General features: G+C 63.1%; 9 protein-coding genes across 9 annotated transcripts; 4 read left to right on the top strand and 5 right to left on the bottom strand.

Moving 5' to 3' along the window:
• Nucleotides 1–149: 149 nt before the first annotated feature.
• Nucleotides 150–1,026, bottom strand: RHTO_01193 (bet3 family protein; the record flags this gene model as incomplete). The annotated part of the gene is made up of 5 exons (XM_016414876.1): nucleotides 150–269; nucleotides 352–555; nucleotides 613–712; nucleotides 771–871; nucleotides 949–1,026. 5 exons carry the CDS (start codon nucleotides 1,024–1,026, stop codon nucleotides 150–152), a joined length of 603 nt encoding a protein of 200 aa, XP_016273097.1.
• Nucleotides 1,027–1,251: 225 nt separating this feature from the next.
• Nucleotides 1,252–3,682, top strand: RHTO_01194 (Bestrophin/UPF0187 family protein; the record flags this gene model as incomplete). Its single annotated transcript, XM_016414877.1, has 15 exons — nucleotides 1,252–1,309; nucleotides 1,421–1,476; nucleotides 1,533–1,796; nucleotides 1,856–2,084; nucleotides 2,143–2,159; nucleotides 2,219–2,276; nucleotides 2,331–2,557; nucleotides 2,641–2,723; nucleotides 2,803–2,843; nucleotides 2,918–3,022; nucleotides 3,083–3,147; nucleotides 3,207–3,217; nucleotides 3,304–3,364; nucleotides 3,441–3,503; nucleotides 3,629–3,682. 15 exons carry the CDS (start codon nucleotides 1,252–1,254, stop codon nucleotides 3,680–3,682), a joined length of 1,392 nt encoding a protein of 463 aa, XP_016273098.1.
• Nucleotides 3,683–4,561: 879 nt separating this feature from the next.
• RHTO_01195 (mRNA binding post-transcriptional regulator (Csx1)) lies at nucleotides 4,562–7,989 on the top strand (the record flags this gene model as incomplete). Its single annotated transcript, XM_016414878.1, has 4 exons — nucleotides 4,562–5,616; nucleotides 5,698–5,920; nucleotides 5,983–6,684; nucleotides 6,745–7,989. 4 exons carry the CDS (start codon nucleotides 4,562–4,564, stop codon nucleotides 7,987–7,989), a joined length of 3,225 nt encoding a protein of 1,074 aa, XP_016273099.1.
• A 1,204-nt stretch (nucleotides 7,990–9,193) lies between these two features.
• On the top strand, nucleotides 9,194–12,646 carry RHTO_01196 (transcription regulator; the record flags this gene model as incomplete). The annotated part of the gene is made up of 5 exons (XM_016414879.1): nucleotides 9,194–10,305; nucleotides 10,365–11,548; nucleotides 11,609–12,057; nucleotides 12,121–12,414; nucleotides 12,470–12,646. The coding sequence occupies 5 exons, from the start codon at nucleotides 9,194–9,196 to the stop codon at nucleotides 12,644–12,646; spliced, it is 3,216 nt and encodes a 1,071-aa protein (XP_016273100.1).
• A 197-nt stretch (nucleotides 12,647–12,843) lies between these two features.
• On the bottom strand, nucleotides 12,844–14,669 carry RHTO_01197 (uncharacterized protein; the record flags this gene model as incomplete). The annotated part of the gene is made up of 3 exons (XM_016414880.1): nucleotides 12,844–13,565; nucleotides 13,623–14,557; nucleotides 14,617–14,669. The coding sequence occupies 3 exons, from the start codon at nucleotides 14,667–14,669 to the stop codon at nucleotides 12,844–12,846; spliced, it is 1,710 nt and encodes a 569-aa protein (XP_016273101.1).
• Nucleotides 14,670–15,087: 418 nt separating this feature from the next.
• On the bottom strand, nucleotides 15,088–16,408 carry RHTO_01198 (MFS transporter; the record flags this gene model as incomplete). The annotated part of the gene is made up of 3 exons (XM_016414881.1): nucleotides 15,088–15,128; nucleotides 15,188–16,205; nucleotides 16,313–16,408. The coding sequence occupies 3 exons, from the start codon at nucleotides 16,406–16,408 to the stop codon at nucleotides 15,088–15,090; spliced, it is 1,155 nt and encodes a 384-aa protein (XP_016273102.1).
• Nucleotides 16,409–17,162: 754 nt separating this feature from the next.
• Nucleotides 17,163–18,711, bottom strand: RHTO_01199 (zinc finger, CCHC-type protein; the record flags this gene model as incomplete). The annotated part of the gene is made up of 9 exons (XM_016414882.1): nucleotides 17,163–17,219; nucleotides 17,286–17,303; nucleotides 17,377–17,474; nucleotides 17,556–17,809; nucleotides 17,871–17,894; nucleotides 17,995–18,060; nucleotides 18,132–18,157; nucleotides 18,223–18,358; nucleotides 18,455–18,711. 9 exons carry the CDS (start codon nucleotides 18,709–18,711, stop codon nucleotides 17,163–17,165), a joined length of 936 nt encoding a protein of 311 aa, XP_016273103.1.
• Nucleotides 18,712–19,175: 464 nt separating this feature from the next.
• On the top strand, nucleotides 19,176–20,686 carry RHTO_01200 (stomatin family protein; the record flags this gene model as incomplete). The annotated part of the gene is made up of 9 exons (XM_016414883.1): nucleotides 19,176–19,288; nucleotides 19,353–19,410; nucleotides 19,473–19,529; nucleotides 19,584–19,620; nucleotides 19,684–19,709; nucleotides 19,766–19,966; nucleotides 20,029–20,243; nucleotides 20,300–20,522; nucleotides 20,585–20,686. The coding sequence occupies 9 exons, from the start codon at nucleotides 19,176–19,178 to the stop codon at nucleotides 20,684–20,686; spliced, it is 1,032 nt and encodes a 343-aa protein (XP_016273104.1).
• Nucleotides 20,687–20,928: 242 nt separating this feature from the next.
• On the bottom strand, nucleotides 20,929–21,707 carry RHTO_01201 (Ricin B lectin domain protein; the record flags this gene model as incomplete). The annotated part of the gene is made up of 5 exons (XM_016414884.1): nucleotides 20,929–20,994; nucleotides 21,063–21,167; nucleotides 21,231–21,312; nucleotides 21,369–21,498; nucleotides 21,560–21,707. The coding sequence occupies 5 exons, from the start codon at nucleotides 21,705–21,707 to the stop codon at nucleotides 20,929–20,931; spliced, it is 531 nt and encodes a 176-aa protein (XP_016273105.1).
• Nucleotides 21,708–21,770: the final 63 nt, after the last annotated feature.

The raw sequence follows: 21,770 nt of genomic DNA on the forward strand, positions 1-21,770 counted from the left end.
GCGGCGTATCTATCATATGAGATATGAGGGTCGGAGGGTCGTTTCGCAAAAGCATGGTCATATTGGTTCTTCTTCACTGTCCATTCTGGTTGTTAGTGGAAAGTGAGAGACTTTAATGAGCAGTCGAGTCGAGTTGCAGCCGAGGAAGTCTACTCGTCGCCCGGCGGCATCTCCTCCTCGAGATGGCGAATCAGCGTCACTCGCAGCTCCGTCTTCTCGTCCCCTCGCAACGCGTCCGACACGATCTTCGCCTCGACGCTCGTCTGGACCTGCGGAGACGCCGGGGCGAACGATGGTGGAGTCAGTCTCCGGCGCACTCCCGTCTGACGCAAGCGATTCTGCCAGACTCACCATCTCCATCGCGCCCCTGATCACTCCCTCCAGAATCTTCGCATACACCAGCCCGCCCTCAACCGCCTCCTCAGGCAACTCAACGAAATCCGTCAGAGGATTCTCGTCGAAGATGAGCGAGAAGGCGGGTTGAGGCTGTGAAGGGGGTTGGGCGGGGTGGTGGACTAGGGTTGGGGTGATGGAGAGGAAGGAGCGGAAGGCGACCTGCATCCGGTACGAGCCGGTTGAGCGAAGGAAAGGAGGAAGTGAGAAGGGGCATACCTTGGCCATCGTTTCGCCTACTTCGGAAAAGTCTCGACACCGCGCCAATCCTGTCCGTGCCAGGAAGTCCTCGATCAATCGTACGCCGATGTTGTAGCCCCTGCGAGACGCCTTCAAGGTCAGCACGTTGCGTGAACAGAGGTCGCCAGGAAACGCACATCTTGTCCAGCTGCTTGTTCACCTCCTCATAGTCTTCGTAGTCTTTCACCAGCTGCACCACCAGCGCGCCGTACGTCAACGTGAACAGCTCGGCGTTGATCTGGCGAGTCGCGAAAGGAGGAGAGCCGGGTCAGCTCGCTCGCAACAGCATCGCAGTCCGGCTGAACGATCCCGCACCTTCTCTGACCGCTTGTACAGGTCGTCGCCCATCAGCTTGTACCGGTTCGCGGCCGACGTCGACGAGGGGAAGTTCATCACTCGAGGTGGGGAGACGGAGGTCAAGAGGAGGGTGAGAGAGCTGCGGTGCGCTGTGGGTTGGTTTGGCGATGTCTTGACGAGTCTATGAGTAGGTCTAGCACAGCAAGCAAGCTCAATACGCGAGGTGAGCGTCGTCGTCGCGGCCAACCCATTCTCGGACCTCTCCTTCAACCTGAACCGCTCGCTTGAGGCCGCTACACTCGCTTACAAGGTCTAGCTGGGATGGCTGAGGCTGTTACGAACGTGCTTGAGACGATTGCCGGCCAACTGGCTGACTTGTGTGCGTTCTCTCGCTCCTCTCACTCCCGTTCTCCCCGCACAGGCCCGACAGACGCGTATCGGGTCCTCGCATGGCGCTGAGCGCTCGTGACTGATGCTTGAACGCTTTCAGCACAACCGTTTTCGAGTCTGAGCCTGCTGGAGAAGGAGGAAGAGGAGGATGCCAAGGTCCATCTCGTCCCTTTTGACCTGTTGAACTGCCTCGCTAACCAATTCACTCGCAGCGCATCCGCACAAGTCGCGTAGGATGGTGGCGCGACTTTTTCCGCATCCGAGGCTCCACCCTGCCGCGAATCTGGCGCTCTATCCTCGGGTTTTCGTTGTGGGCAACAGCAGTTGCCGTTGCGGACCTGGTGTTTGACCGCAAGTTGAGCATGACGAACAATGTCACGCCGCTGCTTTCCGTGGTCGTCGGTCTCCTGCTCGTCTTCCGCAACGGGAGCGCCTATGCGCGGTGGGACGAGGGAAGGAAGACGTTCGCCAAGATGGTGCGTTCCCCCGAAGTTTTTGCGAGCACGAGAGACTGACCCGCCTCACGTGCACGCAGTCCTCCATCGCACGCTCGCTCTCCCGTTCAGTCTGGGTCAACATCGGTGCCCCTCCACCCGTCAAGCCCGCCGGCGCGGACACCTCGCTTAAGCCGCCGTCCAGCACAGTCGAGGAAGGCGTGACGGCAAAGGTGCTCGACGAGAAGGTCAAGGTTTTGCGGCTGATCGTGGCATTCGTGGTCGCGACGAAGCACCACGTCAGGCGCGAGTACGGGGTCGATTGGCCTGGTACGTCGCCTGTTCCGGCTTCATTCTCGCTTGCACTGACTGACACCCCGTCTATCAGACTTCGAGCACATTCTTGTACGTATCGCTAGCCGGCGGGAATCGGGGAGCCGCTCATGCTCGTTTTTCGCCCGCAGTCTCCTCGCTTCAAACAGCGCGCCAGGACGACCGGCTTCGGCTGGGGTGCCGCCGAAGGTGCGCCCGCCTCACACTGCTTCGCATCGTTTGTGCTGACGGTCCCTCGCGCAGCGGACCACGCAACCACCTCCCACGAGCCCCTCCTCACCGAAATCCGCCGCGTCTCCTCCAAACGCTCCGCGACGTCGCTCCTCTCAGCTGAAGAATCGAACATCGGTGCACCACCGCTTGCGAGTCCGAGGGGTTTTGCCTCGGCGAGGGCAGGGGAGGGGGAGAGGAGGCCGTTGCTGGCGAGGTCGGGAGGGAGAAGGGCGACGTTCGTTAGTACGGATAGTATGGTGCGCGACTCTCTCTTCCCTGGGCACCCTTCGCTTTAGGATCTCACAGCAGCGCTCATGGATAAGAGTGATCGCGCTCGCAGGTCGTTCTGGCGGACTACATGGCCAAACCCTCGCTTCCGCTCCCGCTCGTCATCGCGCACCAACTCAGCATCTACTTCGCGAGGTACGTCGCGCCACCTAGCTGCACAGGCTCGAGCATCTTTCGCCTTGAAACCGTGCTGATCGCTGTCTCGCTGGCACAGCTGCAAACGACGCGGTCTTCTCGAGAGTATCGGACCCGCAGGTGCGCTTCTTCCGCCTCCCTCGCTCATCGCCAGTATACAGATGCTTACATCGCGATACCGCTCGAAACCGCAGGCTACAACGCCCTCTCGGCCTCGGTCAGCCAGCTCGTCGACTGCTTCACGACCGTCGAAGCGCTCGCGCACGTCGGGATCCCGACCGTATACGGCATCCACCTCAGTGCGTCCTTCTCGCCTCATCTGCTCGTTGTGGTGAGCTGACGAGACTGCGAGCGAACAGAGCAATGCACCAGTTTGTTCCTGTTGACGCTGCCATTCGTGCTGTGCGAGTCGATGGGCTTCACGGTGCGTTTCTCTTCCATTCGTTAACCCGCCTCAGTAACCTGACTTTGTGCTTGCGCCAGATGATTCCCTTGTAAGGCGGAAGAGGCGTTCTGAGCGATCTGCAAAGGTCGCCCCTGCTGACCTTTCTCAACGTTCCATCGCTCGTTAAATGCACAGCGTCACCGTCGTCGCGTTCACCCTGACCGGCATCGAAGCCGTCGCTACCGAAGTCGAGATGGTGCGTTCCAGCTCCTGTCTTTCTCTGCGAACCTTTCACCTCGTCTCGCTGACTCGTCGCTTTCGCTTTCATACAGCCCTTCGGCGTCGACGACAGTGACTTGAACCTCGACCTGTTCTGCGCGGAGCTGCGGAACGAGGTGAGTCCTGCGTGCTTGTCGATTTCCGCACGTGCACCCGCTCGCTGCTCTCCCTCTTCCTCCCGCTCTCGCCCTTGTCCGGCGCGATCTGCTCGACGCTCAACTGACATTCGACAATGTTGCAGGTCGAGCACATCATTTCGCGTCTGCCAGCCAGCACCGACGAGTGGGAGTTGTGACGGGCACGCACAAGACGTTTCCGTAAGGGCGCGGGTCGCCTCGCTTTTCCTATCGCTGCAACTCGGTGCTATCCACCACGTCTCGCTGCGTCTGCTGGAGGTGAACAAGAGCAAGCTGAGGTTGGTTTAGGGGGATGCGAGCCATGCGAGGTGGGGAGGAGAGGAGGTGAGCGAGGAGAGGAGGCTCGAGGGTGGGCTTTGGACGGTCGAGGTTCTCGTGGTCGTCGATTTGGCTGTCCTGCTGTCGTCGCTGCTGCTCGCCGTGCTCGTGGATGGAGAGCGAGGCAGTCCCCGCTCCGCCCTTGCCCCCGGTGTCGCCAAAACAGCTGGTTGCGCGCGACCGCGTACACTCACCCACGCTGCACACTGCCAGCGACGCACAGCTACCCTGCGTGCACCTCCCACGCCGCCCAGCCACCTCCCGCAACCGCCCGCCGTCTTCATCACCCGCTGTCCCCTTCAACCGGAACCCCATCTCTCGTCCCGCGACGACGGCACCCTACGCGCTCGCCTGGACGCGCGACTGGACCACGGCGGTGTACAGGCTAGCTAGGACCCCCGAGCGAACGCCCAGCGCGTCGAGCGAGCCCGCCAGGACGTCCCGGTGACCCCACCAACCAGGCGGGAAGGGGAAAGGCATCTCGCAAACACGGGCGCAGAGATACCCAGGCGCACTTGCACGCCCTGCATTCACTTGTACACGCACACACGCACAAACACCGCATCAGCAACACAGGTGCGCCGCTCGCTCTCCCAGCTCACTCGTCGAGGTCTTGCCCGGCTTATCGTCCGATGGCGGCTCTGGCGATTCAACTGACCCTCTCGACGCGTCCTGCGCGCTCGTACGCAGCCACAGCATTCTTCTCGCATCTCGAAACCATGTCGTCTCAACAACACCCTTCCAGCGACGCGTCCTCGCCGTCGACGATCCCGGACGATCCATCTCCGCACCACACCTCTCAGCCCGCCTCGTCCTCCCCTAACTCGACGACCGCCCCGTCGAACCCTTCCCAACTCGCTCAACAACTCGCGGGCGGAGCAGCAACCGACGAGACGTCCGCCGCGAACCACCCCTCCTCCCCGTCCTCCGACCTTCCCAACGGCGTTTCCTCCGCCAGCGGCCCTTCCCTGACCGCCTCCTCGCAAGCAAACGGCGAACAAACACCCTCGTCGGCATCTTCGCCGCGCCCCACCGCTCCCTCGCGCTCAATGTCGTACAAGGCGGAAGGCGACGTTTGGGGTTCGAGCCGGGCTTCGAACGCGTTCAGCGGTGCAGGAGACGACGCAGCGCAGCGTACGACGAGGGCCGCATCGGACGGAGCGGTCCTCAGTACCGGCTTTGGCGGACCAGGCTCGATGGCGTTCGTCCCCTCTGGAGAACCGAGCCGGGCTGCAGGCGGCATCAGCTCGCGTCTCTCGTCGCTCGGCAGCGAGGACAGCGGGAGCAGCAACAACGACGAACAGGCTTTCTTCCGCGACTACCAGCGGAGGTCGCTCGAACACTCGGCGAGTCAGCGTCTCTCGACGGCCAAGAGCTTCGCCAGTCCGCCTCTCGCGAACGCGCGACTCGGTCCTGGCGCGACGAGCCCGTTCTTCCAACCTCCGAGCTTCCTCTCGACCACGTCCGCGACCGCCTCGGGCCTGACCTCGAGCGCGAGCAACACGCCCGCCTCGTCAATCCCGCCGCCTCTCCTCTCGCCCACCTCGACCAGCCCCCCCTCGTCCCTCGCTCCGCCGTCCGTCGCATCGTCCATGATGTCAGCCACCTCGAACAGCGTCGCCGGCTCGCCGCCCGAGTCTGGACCGGCCGGGTCGAGGGGCGCGACGCTTCACCTTGGGGACTTGGATGTCTGGATGGATGAAGCGTATGTCCGAGAGTGCTGCTCGATGATGGGTTGGGACGTGGTGAATGTCAAGATGAGCCGTGGGGCGAGGTGCGTTCCGTCTCTTCCGGGCCAGACTGGGACGGGTCACTGACGCCTTCCTCGCTCTCCGCGTCCTCGAACGTTGCACAGTCCTTCCTCCGGCTACTGCTTCCTCACCTTCACCTCAGCAACCGACGCAAGCCGCGCCCTCTCGCGCTTCAACGCCGCTCCGCCAGTCCTCATGCCCCGCAGCGGCAAGACGTTCAAGTTGAACTGGGGTACTGGGCTGCCTGGGTCGCAGCCGACTTGGGACGGAGAATTCAGCGTGTTCGTTGGAGATCTGGCGCGAGAAGTTGGAGAGGCGGATCTGCTGGTGCGTTCTCGTGTTTCTCGCTCTCGCCCTGAGTCTCGCTGACCGTTTTTGAACGCGTGCAGGCCCTCTTCTCGCCCCTGTTCCCCTCGACCAAGTCCGCCAAAGTCCTTTGCGACCCCTCGACCGGCCTCTCACGCGGCTTCGGCTTCGTCCGCTTCGCCGACGAATCCGACATGCAGCGCGCTCTGCACCTCGGGTCCAATTCGCACTCGGGCTTGCTCCTCCACGGCCGGACGATCCGGATCTCGGAAGCGAGCGGGTCGGGAGGACCGAATGCGGTTGAGGGATTGCCGCATTTGCGCGAGAGGACGAGGACGAGGAGCGGCGATACGGCTTTTGCGGCGCAGGGCCAGCAACAGCAGCAGCAACAACAGCCGCAGGGCCAGCAGCAGCAGCCGGGGTACTTCCCGCCTTACCCGCCGCAGGCCGCCGCGCAGCAGAACGATGGCTTCCCCGAGAACCCCTACGCTTCGCCAACCCTCTCCTCCGCATCATACGGTAACAACGCAGCTTTCTCCTCGCCCATGTCACCCTACGGCCCGCCCAACCCGGCGCCAAACGGGAACGGCCTCATGTTGCCCTCGCTTGGAAGCGGAGGACCTGGGTCGAACGGCGCTGGTCAGGGAGGACGCGCGCAGCGTGAAGGTGGTGGAGCGGGGAGGAACAACATCCCGGCTGGCTCGGTCCCGCCTGGTGGAGACCCGAACAACACGACAGTGTTCGTTGGAGGTCTACCGGCGTGCATCAGCGAGGAGACGCTCAGGGTGCGACACGTTCCTTCGCGAGTACTAGCTTGCGATTGCTGACTCGCTCGACGTTCGCAGTCGTTCTTCCACCACTTTGGCGAGATCACGTATTGCAAGATCCCGCCCGGCAAAGGCTGCGGCTTCGTCCAGTTCGTCCGCCGCCAAGACGCCGAACTCGCCATCGCCAAGATGAACGACTTCCCGATCCACGGCAAGTCGCGTATCCGCCTCTCGTGGGGTCGCTCGCAGGGCGACAAGCAGGTCGAGCACGTTCGCAAGCTGGCGAGCGCGCTGGGTGTGCCGTTCGACGCGGTCTGGCGGATGGTTCAGGGGCAGGACAACTCGACTATCAAGCAGATTGCGAGCGCTGTCGGCGGTAACGGTACCGGGAGTGGCGGCCCTCAATCGGCCGGGGTGTCGTCGAGGGACTCGGCTGGCGCGAACGGGAGCAGCAGGATGGACGTTCGTGCCGTCGCCAACGCTGCCGGCTTGAGCGAGTCCGAGGTGCTCGACCTCGTCAAGAACGGCAACTCGTCGAACGGGTCCAACTCGACGAGCAACAACAGCGGAACGAGCAGCCACAGCAACTCGACGGCCGGCTCCGACTTTTTCGCTCGCTCCGCAGCCCTCACTGGCTCGATGACCTCGCTCGAGTCGGCGGCTTCGCCTTCGTCGTCTGAGCCGCCGCGCGGCAGCAACCCGTACTCTCGCGTCTCGCCGTCGTCCTTCTCGTCGGCGTTTGCACCGGCCGGCATGATGCCGCTCTCTCCTCCCCCGACTGCCGGTCCGGGCGCAGGCTCGTTCGCGCACCACCAGGCTTCGCACCCTCCCTTCGCGCCCGCCTACCCCGCCGTCCACTCGCACTCGCCTTCCCCCTACACGGCCATCCGCCCCGAGTCGTACCTCGTCCAGCCGCCCACCGCCTCGCCTTACGAGCGCGTCGACTTTGCCGACGGCGGACGACCGTCGCCGAACGGCTTCTCGGACCGCTACCAGCCTCACGCGTTTGGTCCCGGCGGTATCGGAGGCGGCAAGTGGACTGAGCAGCCGCACCCGGACCTTGGCATGGGCGGGAACTACACGACTGCCCCGCCTCCGCCTGGCATGCCGCTCGACGAGTCGTTTGCGGGTCTCTCGCTCGGAGGCGCTGGCGGGCCGCCAAGGAGCCTCCCGCCCCCGATGGCGATGGGCCGCCCGGCTTTCCAGCCTACCGCGCCTGACTTCTTCCCTGGCGCGCTCGCGAGCCCGACGACGAGCGGCGCGGGCTTGCCTGCTCTCGGAGGCGAGCCGACCTGGAGCTGGAACGGCGTCAGCGCCGCCTAAGTCCCGCCTCCCGCCCACCCACCTTCCCTCGCAAAAAACCCGCAGTCACCGCATTCCCTCGCATCTCTCTCAACGCATGGAACCGCCTCGCTTCCAGCAAATCCGTCGTCGTCGTCTTCGTCGCTTAGGTCTAGGTTGTTCGTCGTCGCCGTTGCCTCCCGCCATCCGTTTTCCCGCCCTTGTTTGTGCCAACCCCCAGATCCCTAGACTCCTTCGATACCCTCGAAAGCTCGCGCCGACTGCACTCATCCCGCACCCAGCAGTCGCCGCGACCTTTTCCGTTCTCCGCCTTCGCAAAACCCACATCCAACCCCGCCTCGACACACACACCTCGTCGACCGCGACTCTCCCCTTCGCATCCGGTCTCTCTCGCCTCGCCTCGTTCGTCTATCGTCATTGTCCGTCTCTACCATCCCCCTCGAACCCGTTATTCGTTCATCCCCCCGCGCGCCTCGGCTCTGTACTCTCTCGCTCGCTCTCGCTATCTGTGTGTGCTCTCCGGTCGGTCGTTTTATCCTGCGCTGCCCCTCTTTCGTTGTCAATAGCAAGTCCTGCCGGGTCGTCATGCCCGCGGTCGTCAGGCGCCTTTCCTTGACAAGACTTGCCGCTCGAGGAAGCGGAGTTGCGAGGGTGGCTGCTTCGAGCGGACTTGCGGGTGCTTCGCTGGGCTGTACTGCTAGCTTTGAGTGGACGACGAGCAAGCACTGCTGCACCGAGTAGAAAGCTAGAGCGCAAGGAGGGAGGAGCTCTTGCCGGAAGCCTCGACTCGTTCGCACGAAGAAGCAGCTCGTCTCGTTTCGTTTCGTCCAGCTCGTGGCTCTGGACAAGCCAGCGACAGGCTCACGCTGCGTGTACACCACCGACGAGCACACCCGCACCAGCGCTCGCACGACTCGCCGCCGCGCCCGTTCTTCCTCCACACCACACCCGCTCGTGCGCTCGACGCCGCAACACCGCTCGCAAGCCGCCTGGCGCGCTCAAACGTCGTCGATCACGGCGCACAGTCTATCTCCAACCCAGCCCTGACCGCACAGCGGCGCGGAAGCCTCGGTTGGACGCTTTCAGCGAGCAGCGCTCCATTTCGGATCCTCGAGGGTTGGTCCAGTAACGCCGACGAGGCGGCGAGTGCGCTGGTAGACTTGTGGTGACTGCTTGCGGATCTCTCGAAGGGACTAGAGTGCGGCAGTACGGGCGAACACCAGGGATGTTTGCGGGCAACGGCGGCGGAGGAGGACCTGCCGCGGTCGCTGGACCCTCGCATGGGCAGATGAGGGCCTCGTACGCACCGACAGCCGCACAGGGTCACTACGAGCGACCTGCGTACGCCGAGCACGCCGGGTTCACCCAGTCTATACGACCTGGAAGTCGTGCGGCTGAAGGAGGCGCACTGGGCCAGATGGGGTCGGGTTCGGCGGCGATGCAGGATGGACCGGTTCAGAGTGCGTATGGCGGGACTCAGCAGGGTCAGGTGCAGAATCCGGGCCACCCGCAGCGTCCACCGTCGGTCGTCGTCTCGTCGAATCCGTACGGTCCACAGGCGTCGCCGCATACAACGCCAAGAGGGCAGAACGTTGCGCCGTCGCCTCACATGCAGCATCAGCAACACCAGCAGCAGATGCAGGCGCGGCAGCAGCAGCAGTCCCAACCCGACCCATCTCCCCATCCTCCTCACACTCCTTACTCGCATCCTGCGCCTTCGCCCTACTCGAACTCGCCTGCGACCTATCCTCAACCGGGACCGTCACCTTATCAGCAGCATCCCCATCCTCCGCAGCGCCAGCAGCAGCCCAGCGGGCCCTTCCCCTCTCATCCTTCGAACTCGCAAGCGACTTACGCCCCTCCTCATCCGAACCCCAGCCCGACTCGCCCGCACCACCTCTCTCCGCACGCTCCGCACCCTGCGCACGAAATATCGCCCAACCCGCACGCACGCCAATTGTCCTATCCCCAGCCTCCCGCTCAACATCCTCCTCACGCTCAGCCGCAACAAGCGTCGCAGCAGCAGCAGCGCGACTTCTACAGTGACGCAGAGAACGAGGAGATGCAGCGCCGTCGAGCTCATGCGCACGCAGACGCTGTGCGCGCGCGCCTCGCGCGCCGACCCGAGCAAGAGCGGCGGTTCGCGAGTGCGAGGCAAGACGAGGAAGTCGTGCCCGTCTCTGCGCCGTTGCAGACGATTGGGAATGGGTACACGGCGGTGCCGGTACAGCAGCAACAGAGTCAGGGAATGGCTCAGCATCATGCCCAGCGAGCGGTGCCGCAGGCGGCGGAGCCGTTTGATTTGCACGAAGATGAGGACCAGCGCTTGCGCTTCCAGTGCGTTGACTGTGTCTGCTGGCGCGGATCGCGATCGCTGACCTTCCTCCTTTGCGCAGCGCCTACCTGCTCGACTACCTACAAAAGGCGGGCTTCCTCTCGACCGCCGCCGCGCTTCTCTCCGACTCACCCAGCATCCCCACTCACTCTCCCTCCTCCGGCCGGTCCTACGTCCTCCCACGCCCTCGACTCCGCCAAGCGACCTCGGGCAACAGCTCGCTCTTCTTCACTTCCCCTTCCGCGCTCTCCCCTCTCCCTCTCGGTCCTCCGCCTTCCCAGCCCATCTCGCCTCGAAAAGACACGTTCGGTGCAGATGCCGGTCCTACAAACGCCGATACGGTCGAAAGTACAGCCAGCACCGCCTCGACCGCTACGCACTTTGGCTTCGACGGGTCGGGTCGAGGAGCGACGGACGACGAGGACGGCGCGCCTAGTCCTGCGAAGGACGCGAGCGGGCCGGGTAGTCCCTCGAAACGGACTTCGCAGGCCAACTCGCGCAACATCTCTGGCTCGTCAACCGGCGGCGAATACTCGGCCCTCCGTATTCCCGCCGCCAAAGTCCAGATCGAGACAGACCAAGGCTTCCTCTACGAATGGTGGAACGTCTTCTGGGACGTCTTTCGAGCCAAGGCGAGTGCGGCGGGGCGCAACGCGAATCCCGCAGCGGCGAGGTCGTTCGTCCAGGCTAGCTCGGCGGCGGTCGATGTGGCGATGCAGAGGCAGGCGAATGCACATGCGCAGGCTCGATCGCAGGCGCAGGCGCATCAGGCGCACGTGCAGGCGCAGGCGCAGGCGCAGGGTCGAAGACCGTCCTTCCATGCCGGCGCGCAGCCTCCGCCTCAGCGAAGACCTTCCGTCGTCGCTCAGCCCACGTATGCGCAAGATCCGCAACAGCAGCACCCGCCGTCTCAGCCGAACGCACCTCGACCACCTATCCCGCTTCGTCAGCCGGACAACCCCAGCATTCCCTCGGCCCAGCCTGAACCCGCCATCCGCTCAGTACGCGAACCCTCGGCTCCAACCGACGAAGTAGCCTCTACGCCCGGCGGGACTCGTCGTTCGAGCCGCCACAAGAGCGCGATGGCGCATGCGCAGGCGCTCCAGCGTCAGCAGGAGCAGCAGGCCGAGATCAACGCGAGGATGGCGCAGGCTCGCGTGCATGCTCAGCAGATCCACAGCCGGCATGTCTTGCCGCATTCGCCTAGCGTCGGAACGCCTGGAACGCCCGCTAGCACGGGACAAGGTACGTTTCGCTCGTTCGCTCTTCACGGGGCGGACACTAACCTTTCGCGAGTTGCTACAGCCACTTCACCTGTCCAATCCTTTTCGCCCAACGCGCTCAACTACAACCCCGACCGGCTCCAGCAGACGACCGAAGCCTACAACCGATACCGCGCCTCGCTCGTCGCGAGTCAGCAGACCCAGCTCGAGATGGCCAAGCGTCAGCTGAGTAAGGACAAGGACAAGGGCAGGCCTCGAAGGGCGTCTTCGGCTGCGGCGGAGGGGAGCATGCCCCCTCCTCCAACGACGCAGCGGACTAGTACGTCGCTGGACAATACGCCGCGGAACAAGGATCTTCCGCTTCCGCCTACTCCGTCGGCCTCGGGCGCGTCTGCGGAAGCGGCGGTGGCGGACAAGGCCGGCGAGAATGCTGCTTCTCCGGCGGGCACGGCGAGTGCGAATGTTGCGGCGAGCAAGCGGAGGCGGTCCTCGATGGCCAACTCGATCAGCGAGACTCGGGAGTCGAAGAAGGTGTGTCGGACTGTTCTCAGGCGCGGCTTTTCCGGCGCAGTTGCTGACGCTTTTGATCCCCAGCGCGTCACGCAACAGCCCAGCGCCAGCACTTCCGCCGACCAGCCTCCTGCTCCAGCGGTCATCACGGTCCTTCCGCCCGAAATCAGCGCCCAGCTGGCTAAGGAACCGCTCCATCCTGGCGGACTCGGAACCCTTCAGGGCGACACAGCCGACGCGATTCAGAACTACCTCGCTTCGGATCCCTGGACTTCGGTCGCATCTTTGGACGCTATCGACGGCTTGAGCGGTCTCGACAGTGATGCGCTTGGCTTGGGCATGTCGGCGGACGCTAGTGGACAGCTCTCGCTCGAGCAGGTGTGTTGGCTTCCCGCCCTCCGTCGCAGCTGACGCTAACGCCTGCAACGTTCAGCTTGACCGCCTTCTGTCGTCCACGGTCGATGCCGCCGGCGCGCCTTACTCGTCGTCGACCGACGTCCAGCTTGGCGACAGCGCCACCTTCGACTACAACGAGTTCCTTACCGCGTTCGGCAGCGAAGGACCGGCATCCTACGACCCGACTGTCCAAACCTTCGATCTCGCCGTGTAGCACTCTCCTAGCCTTACAGACACTTATTCTCCCTCTTCTGTCGGACTCTCTTTGTCGTCGGATGTCGTCCTCTTCCAGGTTATCACAGCAGTTCCATCTCTTCAGTAGTTCTCGCATCTCGCAAAACTTATCTCGTCCGTTCCAGCTTCTCTATAGTCTATTTCGTTCACGCAATTCTAGGAGGGACGTCTATCACATCACACGTATACCCTGCGGAGCCTGCCGCCGGACTGGCGAGAAGCCTGGACGAGCCACTCCACCTCTTCTGCCCGTAAGCGCTTCGTCGACGGCGGCGATGGCTTGTCGGCCGGTTCGACGCGGCTCAGTCGGCGCTTGAGCCAGCCGCGACGGGTCGGAAGCGATGCGTCAGACGCTTGAGTCGAGGTGGGCGAGGGGAAAGGGGGGTGGAAGGGCAGGTCGAGCGCAGGCGGCGTAGGAAGACCAGTACTTGCGAAGGCCATCTTCGCGGCAAGCTGGAAGTCAACGTCCGGTGCAGAAGCTGAAGACGGGACGGGCGGGTTGCGAGGAGGAAAAGTCGAGGTCGCCGAACCGAGAGGCGAAAAGAGCCAACCGATGAGCGGCAGGCAAGACAGCGCTCCTCCGACGTATTGTCGCGCGAGGTCGGCGAGGTGTTCCGCGAGCGGTACCGAGGACGATCGACGGTGCGTGACGGCAGCGAGCGAGTCGGCGCGTGCTGAGCCGAAAAGACTGAGCTCTTCGAGGTCTGAAGCGGCGAGAAGGGTCTGCAGGAGGGCGAGAGGCGGGAGGTCGGCGGAGAGAATGCCGGTGGCGAGGTAGGGCTGAAGATGAGGAGGTGGAGCGAGGTTCTGAGGGAGTGCTGAGGGAATGTGCGGATTGGCGAGCGTCGAGGCCATTGGCGAACCAAGGCCGGCTGGGAGGGAGAAGACGATGCCGCCCACTGGAAGGAAATCACATAGTCAGCACAATCCTGTCGGGTACGACGGGAAGAGCGCACCATTGAACAGTGAGTCCGAGGCGCTCGTGCTGTCGACCGTCAGCCTCGCCAGCCCGCCCTTCCCGTCCACCCGTCCAAGCATCGCCAGCTCCCACAAATTGCGCAACGGCAAGTTCCCGCCTTTCCCCAGCACCGTCAACGACCTAAGCGCGTTGCAGCCGGCGCCCAAGTCCGGTCGCAAGGCGGTATCGACGAAGGCGGGGACTGAGGTGATGGTTGGGCAGTCGACGAGGCGGAGGCGGGTGATGCTCGTGAAGTGGGAGAGGTGCGCGGGTGTAAGGTCACAGTGGACGAGGGAGAGGGAGCGGAGGGAGGCGTGGTGAGATGTCGAGAAGAGGGAGAAGGTCGAGACGGGGAGATGCGGGAGGGAGGCGAGATGGAGGGTTGTAAGGCGGGAAGAGAGCATGACGGGTGCGTCGCGGAGGAGCTCAATGGGCGGACGACGGATGCGGGGCGTGGCGGCAGGTGCGGAAGTCGAGACGATGGCATCAAGGCGGAACTCGCGAAGGTCGGGGCAGAACTCCTCGGCAAGAAGGACCGCACGACAGTCGATGCCGCAGCCCTCAAGGGCGAGTTGCCTTAGACGACCGCCGCAAACTTCGAGGAAGTGGTCGACCGAGGACAGCTTCAACGGCGTGTTGCGCACAACGAGCGACTTGAGCTCCAGCCGCGGCGCATTCTCCCCACTTCGCTCCAGTTCGTCCGCCACGAGCCTCAGAGCCTGTCCCACATGACCCTCCGGCTCGAAGTCGACAAGCCTGCGTCTCCGACTTCGCAGGTCCTGTCCGCTGATGCGCAGACTCTCGAGTCGTGGGAGGTGCAAGAGCAGAGTAGCGAGCGTGAGAGAGTCGCTTATGTTGGCGCTTGGCGTGAGTTCGAGGTGCGTAAGATTGGGCGTGAAAGTCGGGAGAATCGGGACGAGCGAGAGAGATGGTCTGCGAGAGGAGGAGGAAGCTGAGCAGGCGCCTCGCTTCTCTGACGGATTGAAACGCACCTCGTCAGGCTTAATCCGCGTACTCGATTCCCGTACCCGCCTTCCTTGTGCATCACGAGCCTTCGGAACGCCTCAACGCTCCTAGCCGACTCGCACCTCACATCGAGCAGGAGGCGCCTTTGCGCCACCTCCGCCCACAGGGTTGAGACGCCAGCGAGTCGGACGAGGTCGTAGCGCTCGAGCTGGTGTTTGCGAGCACTCGAGCGGTCAGCGAGCGCGATGGGAACGAAGCGCGGGAGGGACTTGCCTCGCTGAAGATGGCGTCGAGGAGGACGACGTCGCGCAGGACGGGGTGGCAAGCGGGTCTATCCGAGTCTAGCAGTGATTCTGGCCGTGTAGCCTTGTTTCGTTCGTCCATAGCGAGTGAGCGGCGAGACGGCAAGAGAACGAAGCGGCGACGTCGATGAGGCCGTCTAGCGAATGCAACAAGAATAAAGATCTACATGGCGCGATAAATAGTTCTACGATGCTCTAGTAGCGGGCGAATAATCTCCGCTCACGCATGAAGCGAGCTAAGGGAGGCGAAGATGTGAGCGGAGTCCGGCGAGAGAGGGTGAGGAGGGCGACGAACCTGGTAAAATGAGCGCTGCGCCGCCTAGCATCATCGCTCCTGCGTAGTAGGCGACTCCGCTGTACCCACCCGCGGACGTGAGAACGACACCAGCGACTGTCGCTCCTGCGAGTTGTCCCGGCGACTGGCTCGTCACGACCCATCCCGTTATGGTTGCGAGTCCTCGCAGGCCAAAGAGCTGCGACGCGACTGCCGGCATGAGGAGGAAGAAGGACGAGCCGAAGAGGCCGAACAAGACGGCAAAGGCGATGGTCGCGCCGAACTGTCCTTCGCCGAGCTGACTCCAGAAAGCGAGCTGGAGGATCCCGCCGGCGAAGAACGTAAGGAACATGGCGTTCGCTGGCCCGATCCGGTCTGCAAAAAGGCCTGCACCAACGCGGCCGACGGCGAGGGCAAAGTTGGCGACGATGAGGGGAACGGCGACGACGAGCGAGTTTGGGTCGAGCGAGGGGTTGTTCTTGGTTGTGAATTCGGTGAGGTAGTAGAAGGGCGAGAGGAAGCCCCATACACCGATGGAGACGGACGCCATCAGGCTGTAGAAGGCGCCGTCGCGCCAGATGCCGGGAGGAAGCCCAGTTTTGGTGTCGAAGCGTTGAGGGACGGCGCGGAGGGGCGGTTTCCGGACCTTGAGGAGGGACCATCCAATGATGTACGTGACGGTGCTGATCGCCGCGTAGACGAGGAGGGAGTACCGGTACCCGAGCGACGGGAGGATTGCGCGCAAGATGAGCGACGCCGCACCTCCTCCGAACCCAGCGCCTGAGACAACCACTCCCGTCGCCAACCCTCGTCGTTTGGAGAACCACTGCGATGGCAGGGTCATGAACAGCGGCAGGGAGATGCCGTGCGCGCAGCCGAGGAGGAAGCCCTGGCAGACGAAAAGGGCCGGGAGGGAGTTCACGGCGCAGGCGGAGATGACGAGGAGGCAGATCGAGATGGTGATGCCGATGGCAATCATGCGCTTGAAACCAAAGAGCTCGCCTAGTCGGCCGGTGATGAACGGAGAGGCGTTGAGGCCCTGCGAGGTAGTGTGAAGAGTGAGCACGAGGAGCGCTATGTCGTGCATGTCTCCGCGGCGAGGCAGTCGACCCTGGGGAAGCCTCGTGGACCGAAAATCGAACTCACAAAGTTGAACAGCCCGACAATCAAGTTGAGTGTCGCGAGGGAAGATGAGGGATGGTGGTTCTTCCGCAGGTCGCCCACCAACGCGCCCCACGCCATTCCGTACCCCTGCACATTACAAGCGCACAACCAGCATCCCTGTGGACGAAGCGAGAGATGGAGTCAAGGTCAACTTGCTCCTCCTCCTCCAGCACTCGAGGTGAAAATACGCACGAACACGACGCTCCAAGCTCTCCAACCGCCATCGGGGAACGTCCATTCCTCCGCCACACCTTCCTTCCCATCCGTCAGCACCACGTCCCTCTCCTCGACCCCTCCCTCTCCCACCTCCGCTTCTCCCCCATCCGCCGGCCTGCGTCCCTTCTCATCGACCACCTGCCTTGTCAACCCCGCTTCCAATCCATCCCTTTCCCGTTCTCGGAGCTCTGTAGCCCCTCCACGCTGCGAGATGAGCGACTCGGTTGGTAAGAGCTGGTTCGAAGTAACGATTCGAGCGAGCGAGCCGCCTGTGTAGACGGGTCTTGTAGCGGGTCGAGGCGGGTCGTTGACCACCGTCGTTGAGGACATCCTCGCGCCAGTAGAGCGGGAGGAAGAGAAAGCAGAGGGCGAGCACGGTCGAAAGCGAACCGAGATCGTGCCGCATGCCGACGGCGGAGAACGTTCTCACTCGTCCCGCGGGCAGAGTCTCGAGGTGGAAGGAAATAATTGCAAGGGGAAACGAGAGAGAGAGAAGAGGATCCGACGACTCCGACTCGAGGAAAGGAAGAAACAAGGGACGACCTCCTCCTCCTGCAGCCGCACGCCAGTCTGCCACGAGAAAGAAGGATGGAAGGGCAAGAGAGGGCGAGCGCGCTTAGGCGATGGTGGCGGTCTCGGCGGGGACGGCGTTGAGCGGGCAGTCGCGGGCGATCTGTGCGAGCGAGGAGGAGTCAGCCGCGGCGCGTAGAGGTGGCAGACGGAAACGAGAGGAACGCACGTGGCCCTCCTGCTGGCACTGTAGAGTTACACACAAGGAGGTACGGGACGTCAGCGAATTGTAGCGAGCGATAGAGGAGCGAAAGACGCACCTTGTAGCACGTCTTGGGACCGCGGGGCGCGCCGAAAGCAGCAGCCGTCGGGCACGTAGCGACGACGTGTCCGAACCCGCCGCATCCGTAGCAGCGGCCTGTACGCACGTGCCGACCCTCTATCAGTACCTGCTTCCGAGCGAAGGAAGAGTTCCGAGAGGAGAGCGAGGAAAACGCACCGCGACCACCCACCTGAGCGCCCATGAATCCACCACGCGCGCCCATGAATCCACCACGGAACCCACCGCGAGGAGCGAAGCCTCCGACACGCGCGCCGAGGGGACGAGCCGCGACGGGGACGGGCGCGACGGGAGCGACGCCGTCGACGCCGACGCCGGCGCCGGCTTCGACGGTGGCGTTGGGGCACGAACGGGCGATGTGGCCAAACTGCTGGCAGTTGTAGCACTTCGGGCCCGCGGCGCTGAGGGTGGCACTGCGGGGAGAGAAGGGTTCAGTCTTTCCGGGCGTGCGACGAGGAGAGAGGTGAGACTCACGCGACGCGGATGCTCGGGCAGTCACTGCAACAGCAACAGTTGTCAGTCTTCGGGAAACTCCAAAGAGCGAGCCTCGAGCAACGTCACGCTCGAGAGATCGCAAGGAGCGAGCTACCAGACTCACGCCGCCAGGTGGCCCATTCCGCCGCACGAGTAGCACTGCTTGTTGTCCGACACCTTCGGGTTCGGGCTGCATGTATGTCACGACTCGTCAGATTCGCGTCGAAAGGAAGAGCGAGAAGAAGGGGGGGAAGAACGTACCAAGCGTTCGACTCGTGTCCAGGCTCCTGCGGAACCGCAACATCGCTCATTCAGCCCCTCTGCTCACACGACATCTGAAGGTAGAACTCACGCCACAGTTGAAGCAGAGCCTCTCGGTCGAGGTGCACGCGGCGGCGATGTGGCCGGGCTTGCCGCAGACGAAGCAGCCGCGGCGGTTCATCGGGAAGGGCTGGGCGAACGCCATTTCTCTTCTTCTTCTTTCTTCTCTGCTTGGGTGAGGTGCAGCGTGAGTGTGTGGGGAGAGCGAGCGAGACGGAGTTGTCGAGCGGGCAGGCGAGAGGGGCGGTCGAGAGAAGGCGTACGGAGTGGGTGGTGTGTCGGTCGGAGCAGAGTGGGCGCGAGATCGTTCGCAAGGGTCAGTAGCGCAGCGGAAGCAGTTGGCGAGTCGAAAGAACACGGAGAGATGAGGGAAAGGGAGGTCGGGGCGAGGGGTCGAGAGAACAGCGACGGCGGCACGGTCGGGTTGCGCGGATGGTCGAGGACGAGTATCGAGGTCGCAGAAGGCGGTAGCGAGTGTTAAAGCAAGCACAGGGTCAGCTGTCGTCCCCTCGCGAGGCATCGAAAAAGGGGGAGGCGGCAACAGCGAGGTGGGCGGCGGCGACGGCGAGGGACGCACCTGTGTGGACTGCTGCTGCTGCTGCTACGGCTTCTGACTCTGCTGCTCGCTACCGAACCGACCGCGAACGAGGAGAGGGCTGTTGGAAGTTTGTAAGGGAGCAGGAATACAACGGGGGTATGGCTGAGTTGTAATGGTGAGAGGGTAATCCTTTGCAATACAAAGCGAGTTGTAATCCGTTGATTAGCGGGAGCTATTCCGGGACTCGGCGCCTGGCACCGCCACTGGCCCCACTTGTTCGAGTCGGTCAAGGGACTTGGCTTGCACTCGTACACAACGCGGACAACGGCGAGTACAGCTCAGGACACTCTCAGACACGACTCAGACTGACTCTCTTGCCCACCAGCAGCCACCCAGCGAAACTCCCACCCTCGCACGCGCATCCCTCGACAATCCATCAACTCGCCATGTCGCACGCCCACGACGACCCGCTCAAAGCCCCAGTCATGCACATGGACCACCCAAACGGATCTCCCACTTTGGGCGACCACCCAACCCGCCAGACGACGAGGGATGCGCCGCAAGTCCTCCCTCGCCCCTGCAGATCGACCCACCGCTGACTCTCGTTTCGGCGCCTTTCGTAGCGGTCTTGTCCAGGTTCAGCCCCTCAGGAAGGCCGACATGCAACAGTCCTACGCCCAGGCGAGTTCCCGCTTCCGCCTGCCTGTTTTCGAGCCGCCGACTAACCTCTTCGACGACGACAGACGCTTCCCGTCAGCGACATCGAGCATGGCTGCTACGGCTCGATGATCAACTGCCTCGTGAGTTATCCTTCGAGGCTTCTCGCAACGTCTCGCTGACTTTGCCCGTCGCAGGGTGGCTTCGCCGGAACTCTCGGTTCGATCCCGTGCTGTTCGTCGCTTCGCCTTCTGACTCCCTCTGCTAATTCCCGAGGCTGACACTGCTGATTGACAGGTATCCTCTGCCCGAACCCCTACAAGGTGCGCGTCCGCCTCCTTCGCGCCACAAGACCTCCTCTGACCTTCTCACTCCCCAGACCGTCCGCCAAGGCCACGTCGGACTCGTCACGCGCTTCGGACAGTTCTACCGCGCTGTCGACCCCGGGTTGGTCAAGATCAACCCGTTCTCGGAGAGGATGAACACGGTCAACGTGCAGATTCAGGTCGTCGAGCTGCCGAACCAGTCCGTCTTGACCAAGGACAACCTGACGGTCCAAGTCGAGGCAGTCATCATCTACGTGCGCAGCCCTTTCTGTTCGGTGAGTCTTCACACGCTCACCGGCCCCCGTTTCTCTGATAGCACATCATCAACCCGTACAAGGCCGCGTTTGGAGTCGCCGACGTCCGCAAGGCCCTCGTCGAGCGCGCGCAGACGACGCTCCGCGACGTCATCGGTGGTCGTAACCTCCAGTCGCTCCTCACCGAGCGCGAGGCCGTCGCGAGCGAGATTGAGGAGCTTGTCGAGGCGATTACGGAGCGCTGGGGCGTCAAAGTCGAGAACATCTTGCTCAAGGAGTGCGTTGCCCTTCATTCCCTCATGCCGTCACGACTGACGATCTGGCGACCCGCAGCGTCCTCATCCCTCCCGAGCTCCAAGCCTCGCTCTCCTCCGCCGCCCAGCAGCGTCGCTTGGGCGAAGCGAAAGTCATCGCCGCCCAAGCCGAAGTCGACTCGGCGCGTCTCATGCGCGAGGCAGCCGACATCCTCAGTTCGAGCGCGGCGATCCAGATCCGCCAGCTCGAGGCGCTGCAGAGTATGGCCAAGACGGCGGGATCCAAGGTCATCTTCGTGCCGGTGCGTCTGCGTTCTCCCTTTCTTCTTTCTGCGGAGCTATGCTGACGCTGGAGGATGCGCAGATGAACCTCTTCGGTGGCGGACAAGGCGGAGCAGGCGACAACGGCCTCATCAACAACACGGCAATGATGTCGGCCCTCGCCGGTCCTTCGCGCGAGATCTAATCCGCACCGACACACCTACCACCGCTTTAAATCGTGCTGTACATACGCTCTCATAATCCTAGTCCTGGCCTAATCGTCAAGCTTGTTTGTAACTGCGTTCATCGTTCGTCGCTTGCAATCCCCCTCTTTCGGTACCGCGATCAGCTCAGACGAGATTTGATTGCGAGGTATGGGTATACGGAGAGGAGCGCAGGACCAGCTGCGTTCATTCGTAGAGGCGCAGCGAGAGAGATGGGGACGGGTTAAGCGAGCGTAAAGTCCCAGAGCTGGATCTTCGACTTGGCGTCGCAAGGGAGCTCGCGGAGGCCCTGCTTGCGCACACAACGTGAGCGCTTCCTCAGACAGAGAGAAGGAACGCAGGACGCGCGCCGTCGACTCGCGCAATACACTGTCCCTTGTGCGTCTTGCTCTTGACGAGACACTCGTCCGCAAACTCGTCACCGCAAGCGGTCTTGCCACACTTGGTGCAGCTAATTTCCCACTGCGCATGCAACAGGCCATCAGCGAGGAAGCGGAGGAAAAGGGAATGGGGACGGGGACGAACGGCGGCGGAGGGAGACTTGCAGGACCCGAGGGTGACGGCGGCGTTCTTGCCGTGGCTGGTCAGGCATTTGCCGGTCGTCGTCCTGCTCGTTTACTAGTCAGCACGGTGTTGTAGACGCTATGAGGTAAGGGGACGCACTCGGTGTGATGCACGCCCTTCGAAGCGGGCACGACGTTCCACAACAGGTTCTCATGCGTGTTGACCTTGTCCGTCACGCGGGTCGCGAGTCGGACATGCGTCGCAGAGGAAGTCTGGAAGCCGATGTTGTCTGTTCGGACAGACTGGATCAGCAGAGCCAGGAGGAAAGAGGAAAGGAGGGGTAGACGAACGGTTCTTGTTGGCGAGGACGTTCCAGAGGTAGTCGCTTTTCGGCGGCGAGCAGGTCTTGACGTGCTTGGTCGTAGTCGAGGAAGACTTCGCGGTCGCGCCGGTTGCGGTGAGAGCGAGGGCGAAGAGGGAGAGGAAGGAGAAGTGCATGGCGCGGGCGAGAGAAGCGAGAACGAAGGGTCGGAAGGAGCGTATAGATCAGTTGGTGGGATT

Source organism: Rhodotorula toruloides, assembly GCF_000320785.1.
Source record: "Rhodotorula toruloides NP11 unplaced genomic scaffold Scaffold12, whole genome shotgun sequence".
Taxonomy (NCBI): Eukaryota; Fungi; Basidiomycota; class Microbotryomycetes; order Sporidiobolales; family Sporidiobolaceae; genus Rhodotorula; species Rhodotorula toruloides.